The sequence below is a fragment of the Nansenia antarctica genome (genome assembly GCF_963989245.1).
Source record: "Nansenia antarctica genome assembly, chromosome: 3".
Taxonomy (NCBI): domain Eukaryota; kingdom Metazoa; phylum Chordata; class Actinopteri; order Argentiniformes; family Microstomatidae; genus Nansenia; species Nansenia antarctica.
In genome coordinates this window covers 81317409-81333694 of record NC_137688.1, presented here as the reverse complement: position 1 = coordinate 81333694, position 16286 = coordinate 81317409, and the positions used below count along the sequence as shown (strand labels likewise).

Below are 16286 nucleotides of genomic sequence, written 5' to 3'. Positions count from 1 at the left end.
TTCGGTTCGTTATGAAACTGTGGCAGGACAAATGACACTGTGGCTGGCCGCCGTCTGGGTGATTAATAGGCAACACAGCATGAATACATCCTCTCTCTCTCTCACTGACTCATAATACACACACACACACACACACACACACACACATATCCCCTCACATGCACACACACACGTACACATTATCCCCTCACATGCACACACACACACACACAAGGCAAGGCAAGGCAATGCAAGTTTATTGGTATAGCACATTTCATACAACCGGAGCAATTCAAAGATTATAAAAATGCTGCAAGAGGAGCATAGTAAGAAAATAAAAATGACAATGAATAAAACAAATATAAGAAGTAAATAGAGAAAAGCAAATATAAGAAGTAAATAGATAAAACATTCAATAAGACAATAGTTTGTGGATAAAAGACTAGAAGTGTTTGTGTTTAATCATAACTATCTGACTATCTGTGCAGTATAGTACAGTGGATTGTGTACATAGCCTTTATTTATGTAAACCAGCTCCTTACCTTCTTGTGATTTTATGCTTTTTCTAAAATGTTTTTTTTTCCCCTTTCCTAACACCAGGGGAGCCACCCCTCCTAAATTTCGTTGTTTGGTACCTGTACTGTAGCAATGACAAATAAAGTCCATTCCATTCCATTCCATTCCATTCCATTCCATAACTGCTGCAAACCATGAAGGTTTTTAGCTTCGATTTAAATATTTTTAGGGTTTTGATTTCTTCAGGGAGTTTGTTCCAGGAGCATGCGTCAGTGTGACTGAAAGCTGCTGCACCGTGTTTTGTTTTCACTCTTGGAATGATTAGCTGATTAGTCTCAGCTGACCTTAGGGACCTTGCTGGAATATAGGGTGGGAGAAGATCTGATATGTATTTTGGTCCAAGACCATTTAGTGATTTGTATGCAATTAGGAGGATTTTGAATTCAATTCTCTGAGAGACTGGTAGCCAGTGTAGTGATCTCAGGATTGGTGTCATGTGTTTGTTTTTGTTAGGACCCTAGACCCTCATTTTGGATGACCTGCAATTAAGAACAGCCCCTTTAGATAGGCCTTTTAGTAGACCATTACAATAATCAAGTCTACTCGAAACAAATGCATGGATGGATTTTTAGTCTTGTTTGATCATGAAACCTTTCATTCTTGTTATGTTTTTCAGGTGATAGTAGGCTGATTTAGTTATCGAGTTTATGTGGCTGTTGAAGTTTAGATCGGAGTCTTGAATTACACCAAGATTTCTGACCTGTTCTTTAGGTGCACCGCATACAATTATCTCTGTTTTGTCCTTGTTTAATTGGAGGAAGTTTTGTGTCATCCAGGTATTTATTTCTTCAATGCAATTACAGAGATTGTCAATGGGGCTATAGTCGTTCGTTGAGAGGGCTATGTAGATTTGAGTGTCATACACATAGTTGTGGTCGGCAATTTTGTTCTTTTTTATGATGTGTCCCGAATGGAAGCATGTAAAGATTGAATAGGAGGGGGCCAAGCATTGAGTACTAAAACTGAGATCAATGTTTACACATTACGAATGTCATTTAGGACCTTAATAAGAGCCGTTTCACTGTTGCGTAGGGGGCGAAAGCCTGATTGAAAGCCATCAAAGTGATCTTTCAGGGTCAAATTATTGCTAAGTTGTTCGTGGGCAGCTATTTCAATTATGTTTCCTACACTGGAGAGGTTTGATATGGGTCTGTAGTTATTCAGTACAAATGGGTTTAGGCCAGTCTTTTTTAGTAAAGGCTTGATAACTGCAATTTTCAGGGAAAACTCCTGATGAATGGGAGGTGTTGATGATTTGTTGACATAATCCCCTCACAAGCATAATCCCCTTACACACACAGTCACACCTACACATATCCCCTCACACACACACACATATCACCACCCCCCCCCCACACACACAGGGTTCCCACGGGTCCTTGAAATCCTTGAAAGTTTGTGAATTTGAGAAAAAAAAATCAAGGTCTTAAAAGTTTTTGAAAATAGACATGGGTCATGAAAAGTGCTTGAATTCCCGTCTCTCTCTCTCTCTCTAAAAAATTAAATATATACATATTCAAAAATGTTTTACTTAGCTCCTCCTCTCTGTATTGCTTAACTTTACACATATTTCACAATATCTTGTTTTGCTGTGCTGTGGTAGAGAAGGCAAGAGACCATCTAGTGTTCACACATTCAAGCCTCTCATTTTAATCTGTGAGCGGATAGTTCCTATTATATACATTCTCATCTAGTTCTGTCTCAAACTATGCCGTGTTGGGTCCTTGAATTTGAGGGAATTGAGTCTTGAAAGTCCTTGAAAGGTGCTTGAATGTGATGTTTCAGAAGGTGTGGGAACCCTGCACACACACACACACACACACACACACTCATCTGTCTGTTTTGTACCCCAGGCCACCGCCCCTGTCACCATCCCCTCCTCCACCCCAGGCTCCGCGGACTCCTCCTCCACCTCCTTCACCCCCCACAGCTCCGGCGGCTTCAGCATCTCCTGGCAATCTCCCCCTGTCACCTTCACTGGGACCGCCGTACGTAGCCCTCTACACACACTCACTCACACTCACACTCACACTCACACAGACTCAGACGTGCACACACACACACACACATGCACGCATGCACACACACGCATTCATTGTCAATACACACACACACTCACACTCAGACACACACACACACACACAGACTCAGACGCACACACACACATGCACGCATGCACACACACGCATCCATTGTCAATACACACACACACACACGTCAAACTCACTCACTTTCCTCTTCCATCAGCTTCACTTTGTGTTTGGATTCATGTTCGTTTCTCAAGTCTGTTCTCCGTCCGTTGATTGGTTGTGTGTTTCCCTCTCTCTGTGTTCTGAAGGCTGTGATTGGTTGTGTGTTTCTCCCTCTCTCTGTGTTCTGAAGGCTGTGATTGGTTGTGTGTTTCTCCCTCTCTCTGTGTTCTGAAGGCTGTGATTGGTTGTGTGTTTCTCCCTCTCTCTGTGTTCTGAAGGCTGTGATTGGTTGTGTGTTTCTCCCTCTCTCTGTGTTCTGAAGGCTGTGATTGGTTGTTTGTTTCCCTCTCTCTAATTGGTTGTGTATTCCCCTCTCTCCGTGTTCTGACGGCTGTGATTGGTTGTGTGTCTCCCAGGCGTCCCCCCCCCACAGCGAGACCCAGGCCTTCGCGGAGCAGCGCTCCCAGACCATCGCGGTGATGTCGTCTCCTCCCAGGGTGTCAGGATCACTCAGGTAACCCGCTGCTGACCCTTGACCTCTGACCTGCGGTGACTGGCAGTGTGTCGTCGTGGATGTCGGTCATTTCTAAACTGCAATTGCATTGCGCCGACATAGTGGCGGGGGCAAGGTAGCCTTCGTGCTTGCTAGCAAAATAGCTCGCTAGCTACCTTGGGGAGTGTGCACGTAAAGGCAACACAGGGAACCAGCTGACCAGCCAGCAACATGTTGCGCCCTGGCCTAACCCTAAACCTGGCCTTGCCCTAACCCTAACCCTAACCCTGGCCTTGCCCTAACCCTAACTCTAACCCTAACCCTGGCCTTGCCCTAACCCTAACCCTAACCCTAACCCTGGCCTTGCCCTAACCCTAACCCTGGCCTTGCCCTAACCCTAACTCTAACCCTAACCCTAACCCTGGCCTTGCCCTAACCCTAACCCTAATCCTAACCCTGGCCTTGCCCTAACCCTAACCCTGGCCTTGCCCTAACCCTAACCCTGGCCTTGCCCTAACCCTGGCTTTGCCCTAACCCTAACCCTGGCCTTGCCCTAACCCTAACCCTGGCCTTGCCCTAACCCTAACCATGGCCATTGCGCACTCATAGTTTTGTCAACTGTCAGAATAGTCTTCTAGGTCAAACATGATTTCATAACCAAAATACTGTAAGTCACATAAGCTATACTAGCGTTAGTCAGTGCTACTTTAACACGTTTTACCTGCTAAAAGAGCGGTCAAATGACCCCCTCTTTACAACGCTCAAGCTGCTATTTACACACAACGACCACTAGTTGGCCGCTTGTAAATTAGCCTGCTTCCGACACAGAAAAACAGCAAAATAGCTTTATACTAGCTTATCCTGACGTGATTTTGAAAATGTAAGGATACTGGGTGGTAGAACGCACATATCTAGGAGAAGTCATGAAAGGAGGGTCCTGAAATTTGATCGAGTGCAAAGATAGAACATTTTTCTTTACTCACAGTAAGTGAGTAACTCCTGGCTGTTAACTCGTGGCTGTTCTAGTGTTAATGTATTATTTATCAGTTTTGAAGTCTATCAGAGTTTTCAATCGCTGAAAAGTTATTTTGATCAGACAGTCAACAATAGGTTTTGGACTGACATGGTAGTACTGTCATTAAAGCCATGTAGTTTTCATCTACAGAGTTCGTACGGTGCAGTCTTGTAGTTTGCCCCGTGCATACCCAAGATTCAGCTTTCACACGTGACTAGTTACTTCAACAATTGTCACACTGTTCCTTTAAGGATAATATTGGGCTAAATGTCATAATGGACACAAACAGTAGTGTACAACCTCAAAAAGCAGACGTGAGTGTTACGTTATGACAGATAACAGATAAGCCTTACGTTATGACAGAGAACGTTTGTTAGTCCTTGTTAACCATTTACTCCATCCCTCCCTTTCTCTCTCTCACTCTCTCTCCCTCTCTCTCTTCCTCTCGCTCTCTCTCTCCCTCTCCCTCTCCCTCTCCCTCTCTCTCTCTCTCCCTCTCCCTCTCTCCCTTCCTCCCCCCTCTCTCTCTCCCTCTCCCTCTCCCTCTCTCCCTCTCCCTCTCCCTCTCTCTCTCTCTCCCACTCTCCCTCTCCCTCTCTCTCTCTCTCTCTCTCTCTCTCTCTCTCTCTCTCTCTCTCTCAGTCGTAAGTCCCGTGGCGAGGGTAAGAAGTGTCGTAAGGTGTACGGGATGGAGAACCGGGACATGTGGTGCACGGCCTGCCGCTGGAAGAAAGCCTGCCAGAGGTTTACCGACTGAGCGTACAACCCCCCCCCTCTACCACCCCCAGGTGCCCATCGCCGTGGAAACCAAGCGGCGTCACCGTCTGACACCGACCACCGACCATCCGCACGCTTCGACTTCTGACTAAACCAACAACGTCACGCTTCTGTCTCTTCCTCTACCGGTTACGGGTTCTACGTCCCCCCTTTTCTTCCAGTGGCCCCCCTCGTTTGGCCCCAACCAGGACCGAGGAGGGTGGCGAGGCTTTGTCCACCATCCTTTCCTTCTGAATCCACTACCCCACCCCACCCCAAAAAGCTGCCTCCCCAAATTTCCGGAAACTTCTTCGGGAAGACCGGGGGAAAAAACAACACACAGCAGCTCCCTCGACGCAAAAAACCCCCCGAACAAAACAGATCTAACGTTTAATAAAGGACCCCTGCTTTTCTAGGTTGGGTTTATTGTCTATTTCTATGTTTTTGTAAAGCTCTGGTTTTAAAAAGGAAACGTTGTCGAGCATGACGGGACCAGGAAAGAGGCTGTTTTTGTCTTTCTTTTTTTTTACTCAGAGAAGAATGGCCTCTTTGACCTTTTCTGGGAGGACGCCGTGAAAAAGGAGGAGGAGAAAAAAGCTCCTTGTTTTCGTCCTTCAGGCTCTGTACTCACTCTGTCCATCTCTGTCTTCTGGAGAGTTAACTGGGACCCCCGGTCCCTCCCCCTACCTACACCCCCCTCCTCCCTCCTCCCCCTACCCTCCCCTCCTCCCCCTCCCCTCCTCCCTCCTCCCCCTCCCCTACACCCCCCCCCCATCCAGGGATTGTAGTGCCGTGTTGGGACTTTGCTGGGGCAGGGGTGGGAAGGATGGAAGGATGGAGGGAGGGAGGGAGAGAGGGAGAGAGGGAGGGAGAGAGGGAGGGAGGGAGGGAGGGGGGTTTTCGTAACAGCACCCTCTTGTGGAAATGGAGAAATGGGATTGATGGGATCGATGCAACAAATAATGATAAAGGGAGAATAAAGAGACCAATCTTGCCAGCAACACCCCCTTTCCCCCTCCCCCTCCCCCTCCCGCTCTCCCCCTTCCGCAACACTGTCGTATCACCACAACAAGCAATCCTACTGAACCAGACTGTTTTCTATCTCACTCACTTTTATATCCAGTTTACAGACAACGGCTCCTTTACGTTCAGGGATGCGATCAAGGAAAGCGTGAACCAGCAGCTACAGTTACCATGGTGATTTACAACAGTGACTCTCCTGTGTCAATAGTTGTTTTTCCTTTTGTAACATGATATACTTGCAACCAAAACTTTTGTTGCTGTTGTTGTTGTTGTTGTTGTTGCTGTTGTTGTTGTTGTTTTTAACGGTGCCATTTTCCCCCTAATGTTCTCTGTCTCTCTCTCTCTCTCTCTCTCTCTCTCTCTCTCTCTCTCTCTCTCTCTCTCTCTCCCTCTCTGTATCTGTTTTTGATGTACTGAATTTACAAAGACTGTTTTTTGCTCGCCAACTGCTCAAAGTGTGTGTGTATGTGTGTGTGTGTGTCAAAATTGTAAACGCACACGTCACACACACACACACACACACTCAGGGGGCCATCGGCTGGGTCGGCCATGACTGCCACAAACAGATGACCCTCCTCCTGGCCCCGCCCCCTCCCACCGGGGGTCTGAATATTGTCGCCTCTACGTTAGCGGTACGTTAGCGGTACGTTCCCACGTGCACCACCAGGGGGGCTCCGCTCCATACTAGACCGGAGGCCGTGTCCGTAGGTGTGTGGATGAGCAGCTGTCAAAGCCAGTATCTTGTAAAAAGCCGTGTCGAGGGCTTGGCACACAAAGAGCCAAAAGGACAGCATCTGAAATTGTACAGAAACAACGACAAACAACAAAAAAACGAAACCAAAAACGGTTTGGTTGCCAGTTGTATTGACACAGGTCGTAGTTCCTACACCTTGTTTCAATGCAGTTAGACCCCCAGTCATCTCATTTCTCCACTTGATAGAGCTTTCCATTGATATACAGATTATAACTCAGTTTTGGCCCAAAATGTCACTTTAAGGTCTTTGCACGCCAAGCCCTGGATGTCTTGTGTGGGAGAGGGGGTCAAACTATTTGTATCCCTATCTAGTCACACCCAATAGTGGGCGGGGCCATGAGAAATATGGAAGCGGTCGATTCGTTCACTCCTCTGTCACTCGTGCTGCACTCTGGACTTTTTCGATAGGAAGCAGCTTTGTGATTGGCTTAAAACGATGTGACGGACAGGGCCTGGGGCCAACCTTACTGGTGCAGCTAACCCTGTCTGTCCACCCACTTCCTCCCCAGGAGGCGGAGCTTATAGGTCGACTCAGACACGGCGAAGTGGTGGACGAACGGACGTGACAAAGACCCGGGTTTAGCCCTGGGAGCTAAAGGCTAGTTAGCTAGGCATTAGCTCCTAGATCTAACACAAGTCACATTAGCGTGGTTCACATGACCAGCTCTGTTATACTGGTTGGTTATCACCTATAACACTCTCTCTCTCCACTGTTTTAATACACCTATATGAAGGCATCTATCTATCTATCCATCTACCTATCTGTATGTCACACAGCTAACAAGAAGTACACAGACCAACACCAGCTTATAAACTCACTTGCTAACCCACCAACTCCACAATTTTCTTCCGCCCCCACGATTTATAGAACTTTTTATTATTTCACTCCACCTTTTCTATTTAGTCTTATATTAGTATGTTTATGTACAGTAGCTCTGATCTTCTAATAAGCTAAATGTCCTCCAAGAGAGGGTCAGCTACACTCTATCTATCCAATCCCGGGGAGGCTGGCAGAGGTCGAAATCGGAGGACAGGGCTCATTGCAATTCATGGAACGGATTCCTCATTCCGTTCCATGCATTAACACTAGAACAGCCGTGCCTTTTTTACCTACTAAAAGAGCCACCTCTTTACAATGCTACCCTGCTATTAACACACAACGACCACTAGTTGGCCGCTTGTAAATTAGCCAGCTTCCTACACAGACAAAGCTTATCCTGATGTGATTTAGAAAATGTAAGGAGACTGGGTGGTAGAACGCACATATCTAGGAAAAGTCATGAAAGGAGGGTCCTGAAATTTGATCGAGTGCAAAGATATAATAAAAAAAAATACTCACAGGTGTCAGATGACCCCTCATGGCTGATTAAGTGTTAACAATGACCCCCGTCCTCCAGGTTCTACCTCCGCCAGCCTCCCCTCCATCCAGTCTGACACCCGCTGACCAAGACTATAAACAACAAAGGGTGTCAACAGTGTTCTACCTTTCAACTCTCACCTTTGACCTTTCAGGGGCTGAAGCCATGTTGTGAACATCACAGCCTGGATCGCTCATTGAGCATCATTAACTCTTCTTCTTCTTCTGTCATTTCTTCAGTGAAGTTTCTTCTTCAAGAGTAAAAACAATATTTAGAATATCTCAAAATGAACTGCCATTGTATTATGTGAACGTATTGTTGTTTAAAAAAAAAGTAATACAAATCTATATATCTTTAAAGAATACATGTTTGAATTTAAAGAAATCTAAGCAAAAAATAGTACATGGATCTGGCTGGCTGTTTTGTTTGTTTTTATACTTTTTTTTTTGGGCGTTTTAAGAATTGTTATATTTTTTATTTTATTTTCATGTTCTGCTTTAAAGAATATCACCACGCCCCACCTCAATACACCACCCTCACCTTACTGATGCTTGGTGCTGTTCTCCTCCCTGACCCTCAAACCCCCCCCGTCCTTCTTCTTCCTGGGGTGTTTAGATGGTCGGGGGTCTACAGAGGGGATCCACTTCTAATCCAGAGGCATCTCACCGTCCGTCCCTCTTCCCTCTCTCTCTCTCTGTGTGAACAACTGCCATTCTTCCTCTCCTGGAGTGACAGAAGGAGCTGACAGGAAGTCAGTCTCTGAGAGGAGACCGTCTCTCTGTTTCAGTCTCTGAGAGGAGACCCTCTCTCTGTTTCAGTCTCTGAGAGGAGACCGTCTCTCTGTTTCAGTCTCTGAGAGGAGAGACCCTCTCTCTGTTTCAGTCTCTGAGAGGAGAGACCCTCTCTCTGTTTCAGTCTCTGAGAGGAGACCCTCTCTCTGTTTCAGTCTCTGAGAGGAGACCCTCTCTCTGTTTCAGTCTCTGAGAGGAGACCGTCTCTCTGTTTCAGTCTCTGAGAGGAGACCGTCTCTCTGTTTCAGTCTCTGAGAGGAGACCGTCTCTCTGTTTCAGTCTCTGAGAGGAGACCGTCTCTCTGTTTCAGTCTCTGAGAGGAGACCGTCTCTCTGTTTCAGTCTCTGAGGGGAGACCCTCTCTCTGTTTCAGTCTCTGAGAGGAGACCGTCTCTCTGTTTCAGTCTCTGAGAGGAGACCCTCTCTCTGTTTCAGTCTCTGAGAGAAGACCGTCTCTCTGTTTCAGTCTCTGAGAGGAGACCGTCTCTCTGTTTCAGTCTCTGAGAGGAGACCCTCTCTCTGTTTCAGTCTCTGAGAGGAGACCCTGTCTCTGTTTCAGTCTCTGAGAGGAGACCGTCTCTCTGTTTCAGTCTCTGAGAGGAGACCGTCTCTCTGTTTCAGTCTCTGAGAGGAGACCCTCTCTCTGTTTCAGTCTCTGAGAGGAGACCGTCTCTCTGTTTCAGTCTCTGAGAGGAGACCCTCTCTCTGTTTCAGTCTCTGAGAGGAGACCCTCTCTCTGTTTCAGTCTCTGAGAGGAGACCGTCTCTCTGTTTCAGTCTCTGAGAGGAGACCCTCTCTATGTTTCAGTCTCTGAGAGGAGACCCTCTCTCTGTTTCAGTCTCTGAGAGGAGACCCTCTCTCTGTTTCAGTCTCTGAGAGGAGACCGTCTCTCTGCTGTTTCAGCGTTGGCGGTTGGTTGGGTAGTGAACGTTCCGTGGCTGTGTGTTGATGCGCTCCATCCCCCCCCCCCCGACGTCACTGTGGTGGTGCTTTTTGTTTTGTGTTCCGGGTTCCGGACCGGTGGACACCCCCCCCCCCCCAGCCCGCCCCCCAGCCCGCCGCCCCTGGCCGCTGATGGAAGGTCGGGGTCTTATCCGCCACCTCTCCTTTACCTCCCCTAGGGCACCTCAGGTCCCATTCAATTGAATGGGAAAGTGTTGTCCAAACGTTTGACTGGTGACTGTAGATCTGAAAGGATGGGATGGGTGTAAGCAGCTTCCACGTGGGATTCCCACCATAAGACGGCTTAGGTCGTGCCTATCCGGTTCCCTTTCAGATCTGCTGTCAGGAAGGGGTCCTGTGTTCTGGGTCCTTCTTCTCAGCAAGTTTTGTCCTAGCCTAGCGCTAACACACCTGATTTGAGGGTTAGCTTGTCTGAGCGAGTTGAATCAGGTGTGCTGGTATCCGGCTAGAACAAAAGATGTGCCAGCGTAGAGAAGACCCTAGGACTGGAGTCTGTCGCCTAGGTGACGGACAGGGCGAAGGGGGATGTTGCTGACGTGTAACCTAGGTTACTGGTGCTGTGCACTCTGGGGGTGAAGGCTGGGAGGGGCTACGGTCCTATACTGTTTCACTGTTTCAAGGGAGGCTGGTGGAGGTAGAAATCGGAGCTTGGGCTTGCATTGTGGCCGTCCTGCGTTTTGTAACTCCACCAGCCTCTACTGACGTTTTATGATTAGATATTCTAGTAGTTCCATGTACACTGTTCCACTGTAGAACATGAAAATAAAATAAAAACACCTGCCTCAAGTCACTCCGTCTCCAGATCACACTTCTCACTGGTCGTTTTGATGTTGTACAAATCAGTGTCGGCCAATCACATTGCAATTGATCTATCGCTAAGACACGCCCCAAAATAGAAATTGTCCAATCATATGACAGCAAAAGTCACTCCAGGCAGAAAACTCTGACAAATAACTCGCTAATATCTGATGGTGAAAAGCTTCTAGAATAAATATTCTTGTAATCTTTAAAAAAAACATGTCTATTACCTGCTGTGGTAAATCAGAAATCAGAAATGTGCCAACTCCCTGCCATTGTAAGTCAATGAATGTCATTCAGTCACGGTCGGTCAGTCAGTCACTGTCAGTGAAGCGCTGTTTGTTTGTCCGATTTTTCATTGGGGGCGTGGCTTAGCGATAGGTCCATTCCGCTACAGAGTACAGGAAGTACCACAACTGAAGACAGGAAATGGAAAAATAAAATCTTGTCATCAGAAGGAATATGATGTATGATCCTTGTTGTATTAATAGACCAGATTATAGATTACAGATATAACTAGATTTGAACATCCAATTGTTTCTAAATCCACTTCTTGTGAAGTCTGTTTGATGTTGATTTGATTTGACTCTATTTGGGATAAATAATGATGAAAATGAATATGCAATGACGTACCGCAACAGACTAGACAAGAGACACAACGATGAAACAATAATCGGCTTGTTAAAAGTTTAAAAGCATCATCATTTATGGAAATACATTTGAAATGCTATCAACCTTGAAATTTCCATCCGGATCTCAAATTCCCATCCATCATGAATCCATAATCACCGTCACCTCCTTCTACTCCCACTAAGGGACATCTCCTTCTACTCCCACTAAGGGACACCTCCTTCTACTCCCACTAAGGGACATCTCCTTCTACTCCCACTAAGGGACATCTCCTTCTACTCCCACTAAGGGACACCTCCTTCTACTCCCACTAAGGGACATCTCCTTCTACTCCCACTAAAGCCCAATTTATACTTCTGCGTAAAATCTACGCCGTAGCCTACGCCGTAGCTTGTCACGCCCCTCTCCAAAAATGTAACTACGCGGCACACCTACGCAGACCGTAAGAACTGTGATTGGTCCTTGGTAGTCACATGATTCCGACTCTCTCGTCAGCCTAAATGCGGAAGCCATGACAGAAATGTCATTTACTTTTTCTGTAATTACTTATTAATAAAGATTTTAAAAAGTATGATAACCATATTATTATCTTAGTTTAATGTCATTTCAATGCATTATAGACATTTTCTTTACAACAAGCATAACAAAAAAATCGCTATTATGCCGCTATGAGTACACCGTTCCAAAGGAGCGCTCCATGGAAGCGTCAAGCACAGCCTTCCCATAAGGAGCGCGATTCACATTTACGAGATGTCCAATCCTGTTTATTTAGACGTAAATGATTACCTGTGGTGTTTGACAGTGGATGATGATAGACATATTTAATGTAAAGTTATCTATCTAAGTTAGGCTGATGTGTGCATGATAGATGCGCATTTTGACCTATTTCCATGTTTTATTTACAGCGATGTGACGGTGTAATTGCAGGGCGACGCAGACCGACCAACGCAGAACTATAAATTGGGAGAGCCCTTGCATAGGCTACGGCGTAGCCGCACGTAAATTCGACGCAGAAGTATAAATTGGGCTTAAGGGACATCTCCTTCTACTCCCACTAAGGGACATCTCCTTCTACTCCCACTAAGGGACATCTCCTTCTACTCCCACTAAGGGACATCTCCTTCTACTCCCACTAAGGGACATCTCCTTCTACTCCCACTAAGGGACATCTCCTTCTACTCCCACTAAGGGACATCTCCTTCTACTCCCACTAAGGGACATCTCCTTCTGGCATGTCTGGAACACGGATACCTCAGTTGTCTGGTTTGTTCATATTAGATTAGATTATTAAATTAGATTAGATTCAATTTTATTGTCATTGCAGAGTACCAGACTACGAAATGCAGTTTAGCATCCAACCAAAAGTGCATATAGTGATATAGAACATGATATAAAAACATGACAGTGATAGGTACAGTATGGCAAGTACGGTAGTTAGAGTGTGATGGACCGAGCAAGTATAGGCACGAGGACACGGGGAAAATGTGCAAATTAGGGGTTTTATTTACACAAAAATAATGCAAGGGTAACAAAAAACCAACAGTGAGTTAAAAAAGGATAATGAACAACTTAATTGATGGGCCCAAATTCAGTGATTGCACAGGTAGCTGGAATAACCTGCTGGGCATTGCTGCCTGACACACCTCCTCCGGTGCCCATGGATCAGCTGCAGGGTCGTCAGCCAGGAACCACCATTCACCGACGTTTCGCTCCTTTAATCATGGAACGTCTCCTGGTGGCGGAGCAGTGACACAGACGTCTCCCTGTCACCCCCTGCAGCTGTAGTCTGGGTTAGATGTTCTTTCCCCAACACTCCTCAGCCACAGCCAAAAGCTGCCCTTCTCCGCCTCTTCAGCCAGCTCTTTCTTTGCCTTCTTGAGCTTTCCTCCTGTCACGCCTGTGTCCCTCAGTAGGCGTGTGGCTGACAGCTCCACAAAGCCTCGGCATCCAACCTCCACCGGGTAGATGGTGGTCCTCCAGCCAGCCTCCCTACACTCCGCGGCCAGATCTGAATACTTGTTCTTCTTCTGTTCGAAAGCGGCCTCAATCCCCTCCTCCCACGGTACTGTGAGCTCGATGAGGAGTGCAGCTTTTGCCTTGATGGACCACACCACTATGTCAGGACGGAGAGTTGTGATGGTGATTTCGCTGGGGAAGTGGAGCTGCCTGCCGAGATCAACTCTCATGTTCCACTCCTGGTCAGAGGAAAAGAGCTTTGGTGTTTCTCTTGGCCTGGTGCTTCTTCATCCTCCGCCCTCCCTGACAAAGTTGATCTGGTGTTCCGTTGTTGTTGAACATCCCCTGCTTTCCTGTCTGCGCCCCTCCAGCACCTCGGCTAGCTTTCTCAGGACCTGGTCATGGCGCCATCTATAGCGCCCCTGCGAAGGCGCGATCTTACAGCCTGACAGGACGTGGCGGAGGGTAGCATTGGGAGTGTTGCAAAGTGGGCAGACTTCCTCAATTCCGAATCACTGGTGGAGGTTCCGAGGACAGGGAAGGGTGTCATAGGTAGACCTGATGAGGAAACCGAGCCTTGCTTGAGGCGTCTTCCACAAGTCTGACCAACTGATCTTTCGGTGCTTCCTTGTCGACTCTGGGACACCGCCTTGATCTTATAGCGTTCTTCCTCCAACCTTGTCACCTCTGACACCACCATCTCCTTTCTCTCTTGCCTGTTTGCCTTAGACCAAAAACGTGGTGCCTCTCCCCAGCCTAGTCCTGCTCTTGGACCTGCCTGGACCCTGCCGATTATTTCTTGGTGTTGCAGCCTACCGACTGCTCGGTCGACCTCGGCTTGGGCATCCCACTTCCGGCCAGTACGGACCTTGACGCCTGCGTTTCTCACTGACTGGTCGGTTGACTCTCTCAGTTCCAGAAGCAGCCTGGTCTTTTCCTGCTTGTAGCCACACTGATGGATTGTGGTGGCAGCTGCAAGGCATCCGTGTCAGAGAGGCACCTCGGTAGCCCCGGCCACTTTCGGATGAATGAATTGGCTTTCCCATCCATCTGGCCTGTTGTGGATGAGGGAATCTCACTCATTTTCAGCGGCCACATTATCCTCCTGTAGTGCGTGAACTGGTAGATCCACACCTTGTACTTCCCCGGAAGTTGGCTTTGATCGATCCTTGCAAGGCCTTCTGAGAGCTGCTTCAATACAGCTCTCCCCATTTGCTTGTTGCCCTCCTGAGAGACAGGCTGCGGGACTTGGCAGGCTTGATTTTCATTCTTGCCCAGGACATTAGCTCGTCCATCCTTTTCAGCAATCTGGATGTACATGGTGCTGTCTGAAGGAGGCTGGTGATGTCATCCATATAGCCCCTCAGTGGTGGTAGCTTCTGTCCGGATGGTAGTTTGATCCTTCCCACAGTTTGTCTTGCTCCGATAAGGATGATTTCGAAGGCTGCCACAAACAGAATGGGAGAAATGGCGAAACACCCCATGGCGATTCCCACCTCTAACTGCTGCCACCCGGTGATGAAGTCCTGGAGGGTAAAGCACAACTGCAGATCCTTGAAATAGCTTGCTACCAAGTTCCTGATACTGGAGGGCATGTGGAAAAACTCCATGGCATAGCTGCTCAGCTGATGTGGAACTGACCCATAGGCATTGGCGAGGTCGAGCCAATGGCCTTTTGGATCTGTTCCCAGATCATTGCAGAGTGTTCTACAGAACCTGGGAAGCCTGGGACTCCTGCCTTCTGGCAGTTGGTGTCGATCTAGTCATTTTCCATCAGGTAGCTTGTCATCCTTTTGGCCAGTACAGAGAAGAAGATCTTCCCTTCCACATTTAACAGGGCGATGCTCCTGAATTGGCCAATGTCTTTGGAGTTCTCTTCCTTGGGGATGAAGACCGCTACTGCTCTTTGCCACTCAGATGGAATACATTGCTTTTTCCAAACAGTTCTCATAAGGTACCATAGCAGCTCTAGCTTAGCTAAATTAACTAATAACTAAACAGAAAACTGAACAGAACAAGAGCCTTCCAACAAATGTGGAACTCAAGGTATATATAGACCTGGTCTATATATAGGATACATTTAAATAAAGCAGGGGATAAATGAATTAAGTTATACATAAATGAATAACTATGCTCAAAACTATTTAACATAAGTAATTAAGTTATGCAATATAAAGATATGCCATTTAAATTACTTAAATACATAATGCTAATGTTAGATAAATTAATATCAACAGTTACATTAAACATCCCTCCCCCTGTAGTCTCCCGGGAGATAGTACAGTCCACCACCCCCACCCTCTGTATTTAGTAGGGTCCGGAATTCAGTCTTTAACCTAGCCAGAGGAGGTGGCGGACGACTCCCGGTGAGACACACGTGGACCATGGAGGAGAAAGACAGAAGGTGGTGATCAATTACAGCAAAATGATAAAACCATGTTTGCGTGCACTCAATTTAGAAACATGTGATCTCAATAATGCTAATAAAGGAATGACCATGTGTGAAACAAAACCAAGGTCCGTTTGTTATGTGGTGGTGGTAATGTGTGTACTCAGGGGCGCCGCTAGGGGGTGGTAAGTTAGGACGATTCTAAGGGCCCAGCACTGACAGGGGCCCAAGATAATCTTTTTATTATAATTATTATTATTCATAAGGAAGTTAATGTAGCTGACTTCAAATTACAAGTCTATGTATTAAAAAAAATACAAAAAGACAAACTGAAATTTTGTTTCTCTATGTTTGACAAAATTAAGCCTTATTATTTACCCCTCTCTTTATTCATTGCATGGTTCAGTCCACCGCGCGCGAGCCGCCTAGAGGAACGTTACTGCAAATATTCTGACATGGAGAGAGAAGATGTCGTCAAAGGCAAAGCCAAAGTCAGGGTCTCAAAAGAGAAAAGAAAAAGTAAAGAATGAGGAGAGTGGCATTTTATTTTTATTTTTTTAAAGGAAGGTATTCATTCACAGACCTTCTTTTGGGGCCCATAACATGTAGGCTAC

At 46.7% G+C, this 16286-nt stretch overlaps 1 protein-coding gene across 1 annotated transcript in view; it reads left to right on the top strand.

Moving 5' to 3' along the window:
* znf704 (zinc finger protein 704) overlaps nucleotides 1-5012 on the top strand; it is a gene marked incomplete at its 3' end in the record, with an annotated part of 54708 nt that extends 49696 nt beyond the window's left edge. The window contains 3 exon segments of the mRNA XM_080527637.1: nucleotides 2409-2543; nucleotides 3164-3261; nucleotides 4898-5012. Of these exon segments, the coding sequence (XP_080383763.1) occupies nucleotides 2409-2543; nucleotides 3164-3261; nucleotides 4898-5012 (348 nt within the window).
* Between the last annotated feature and the right edge of the window lie 11274 nt (nucleotides 5013-16286).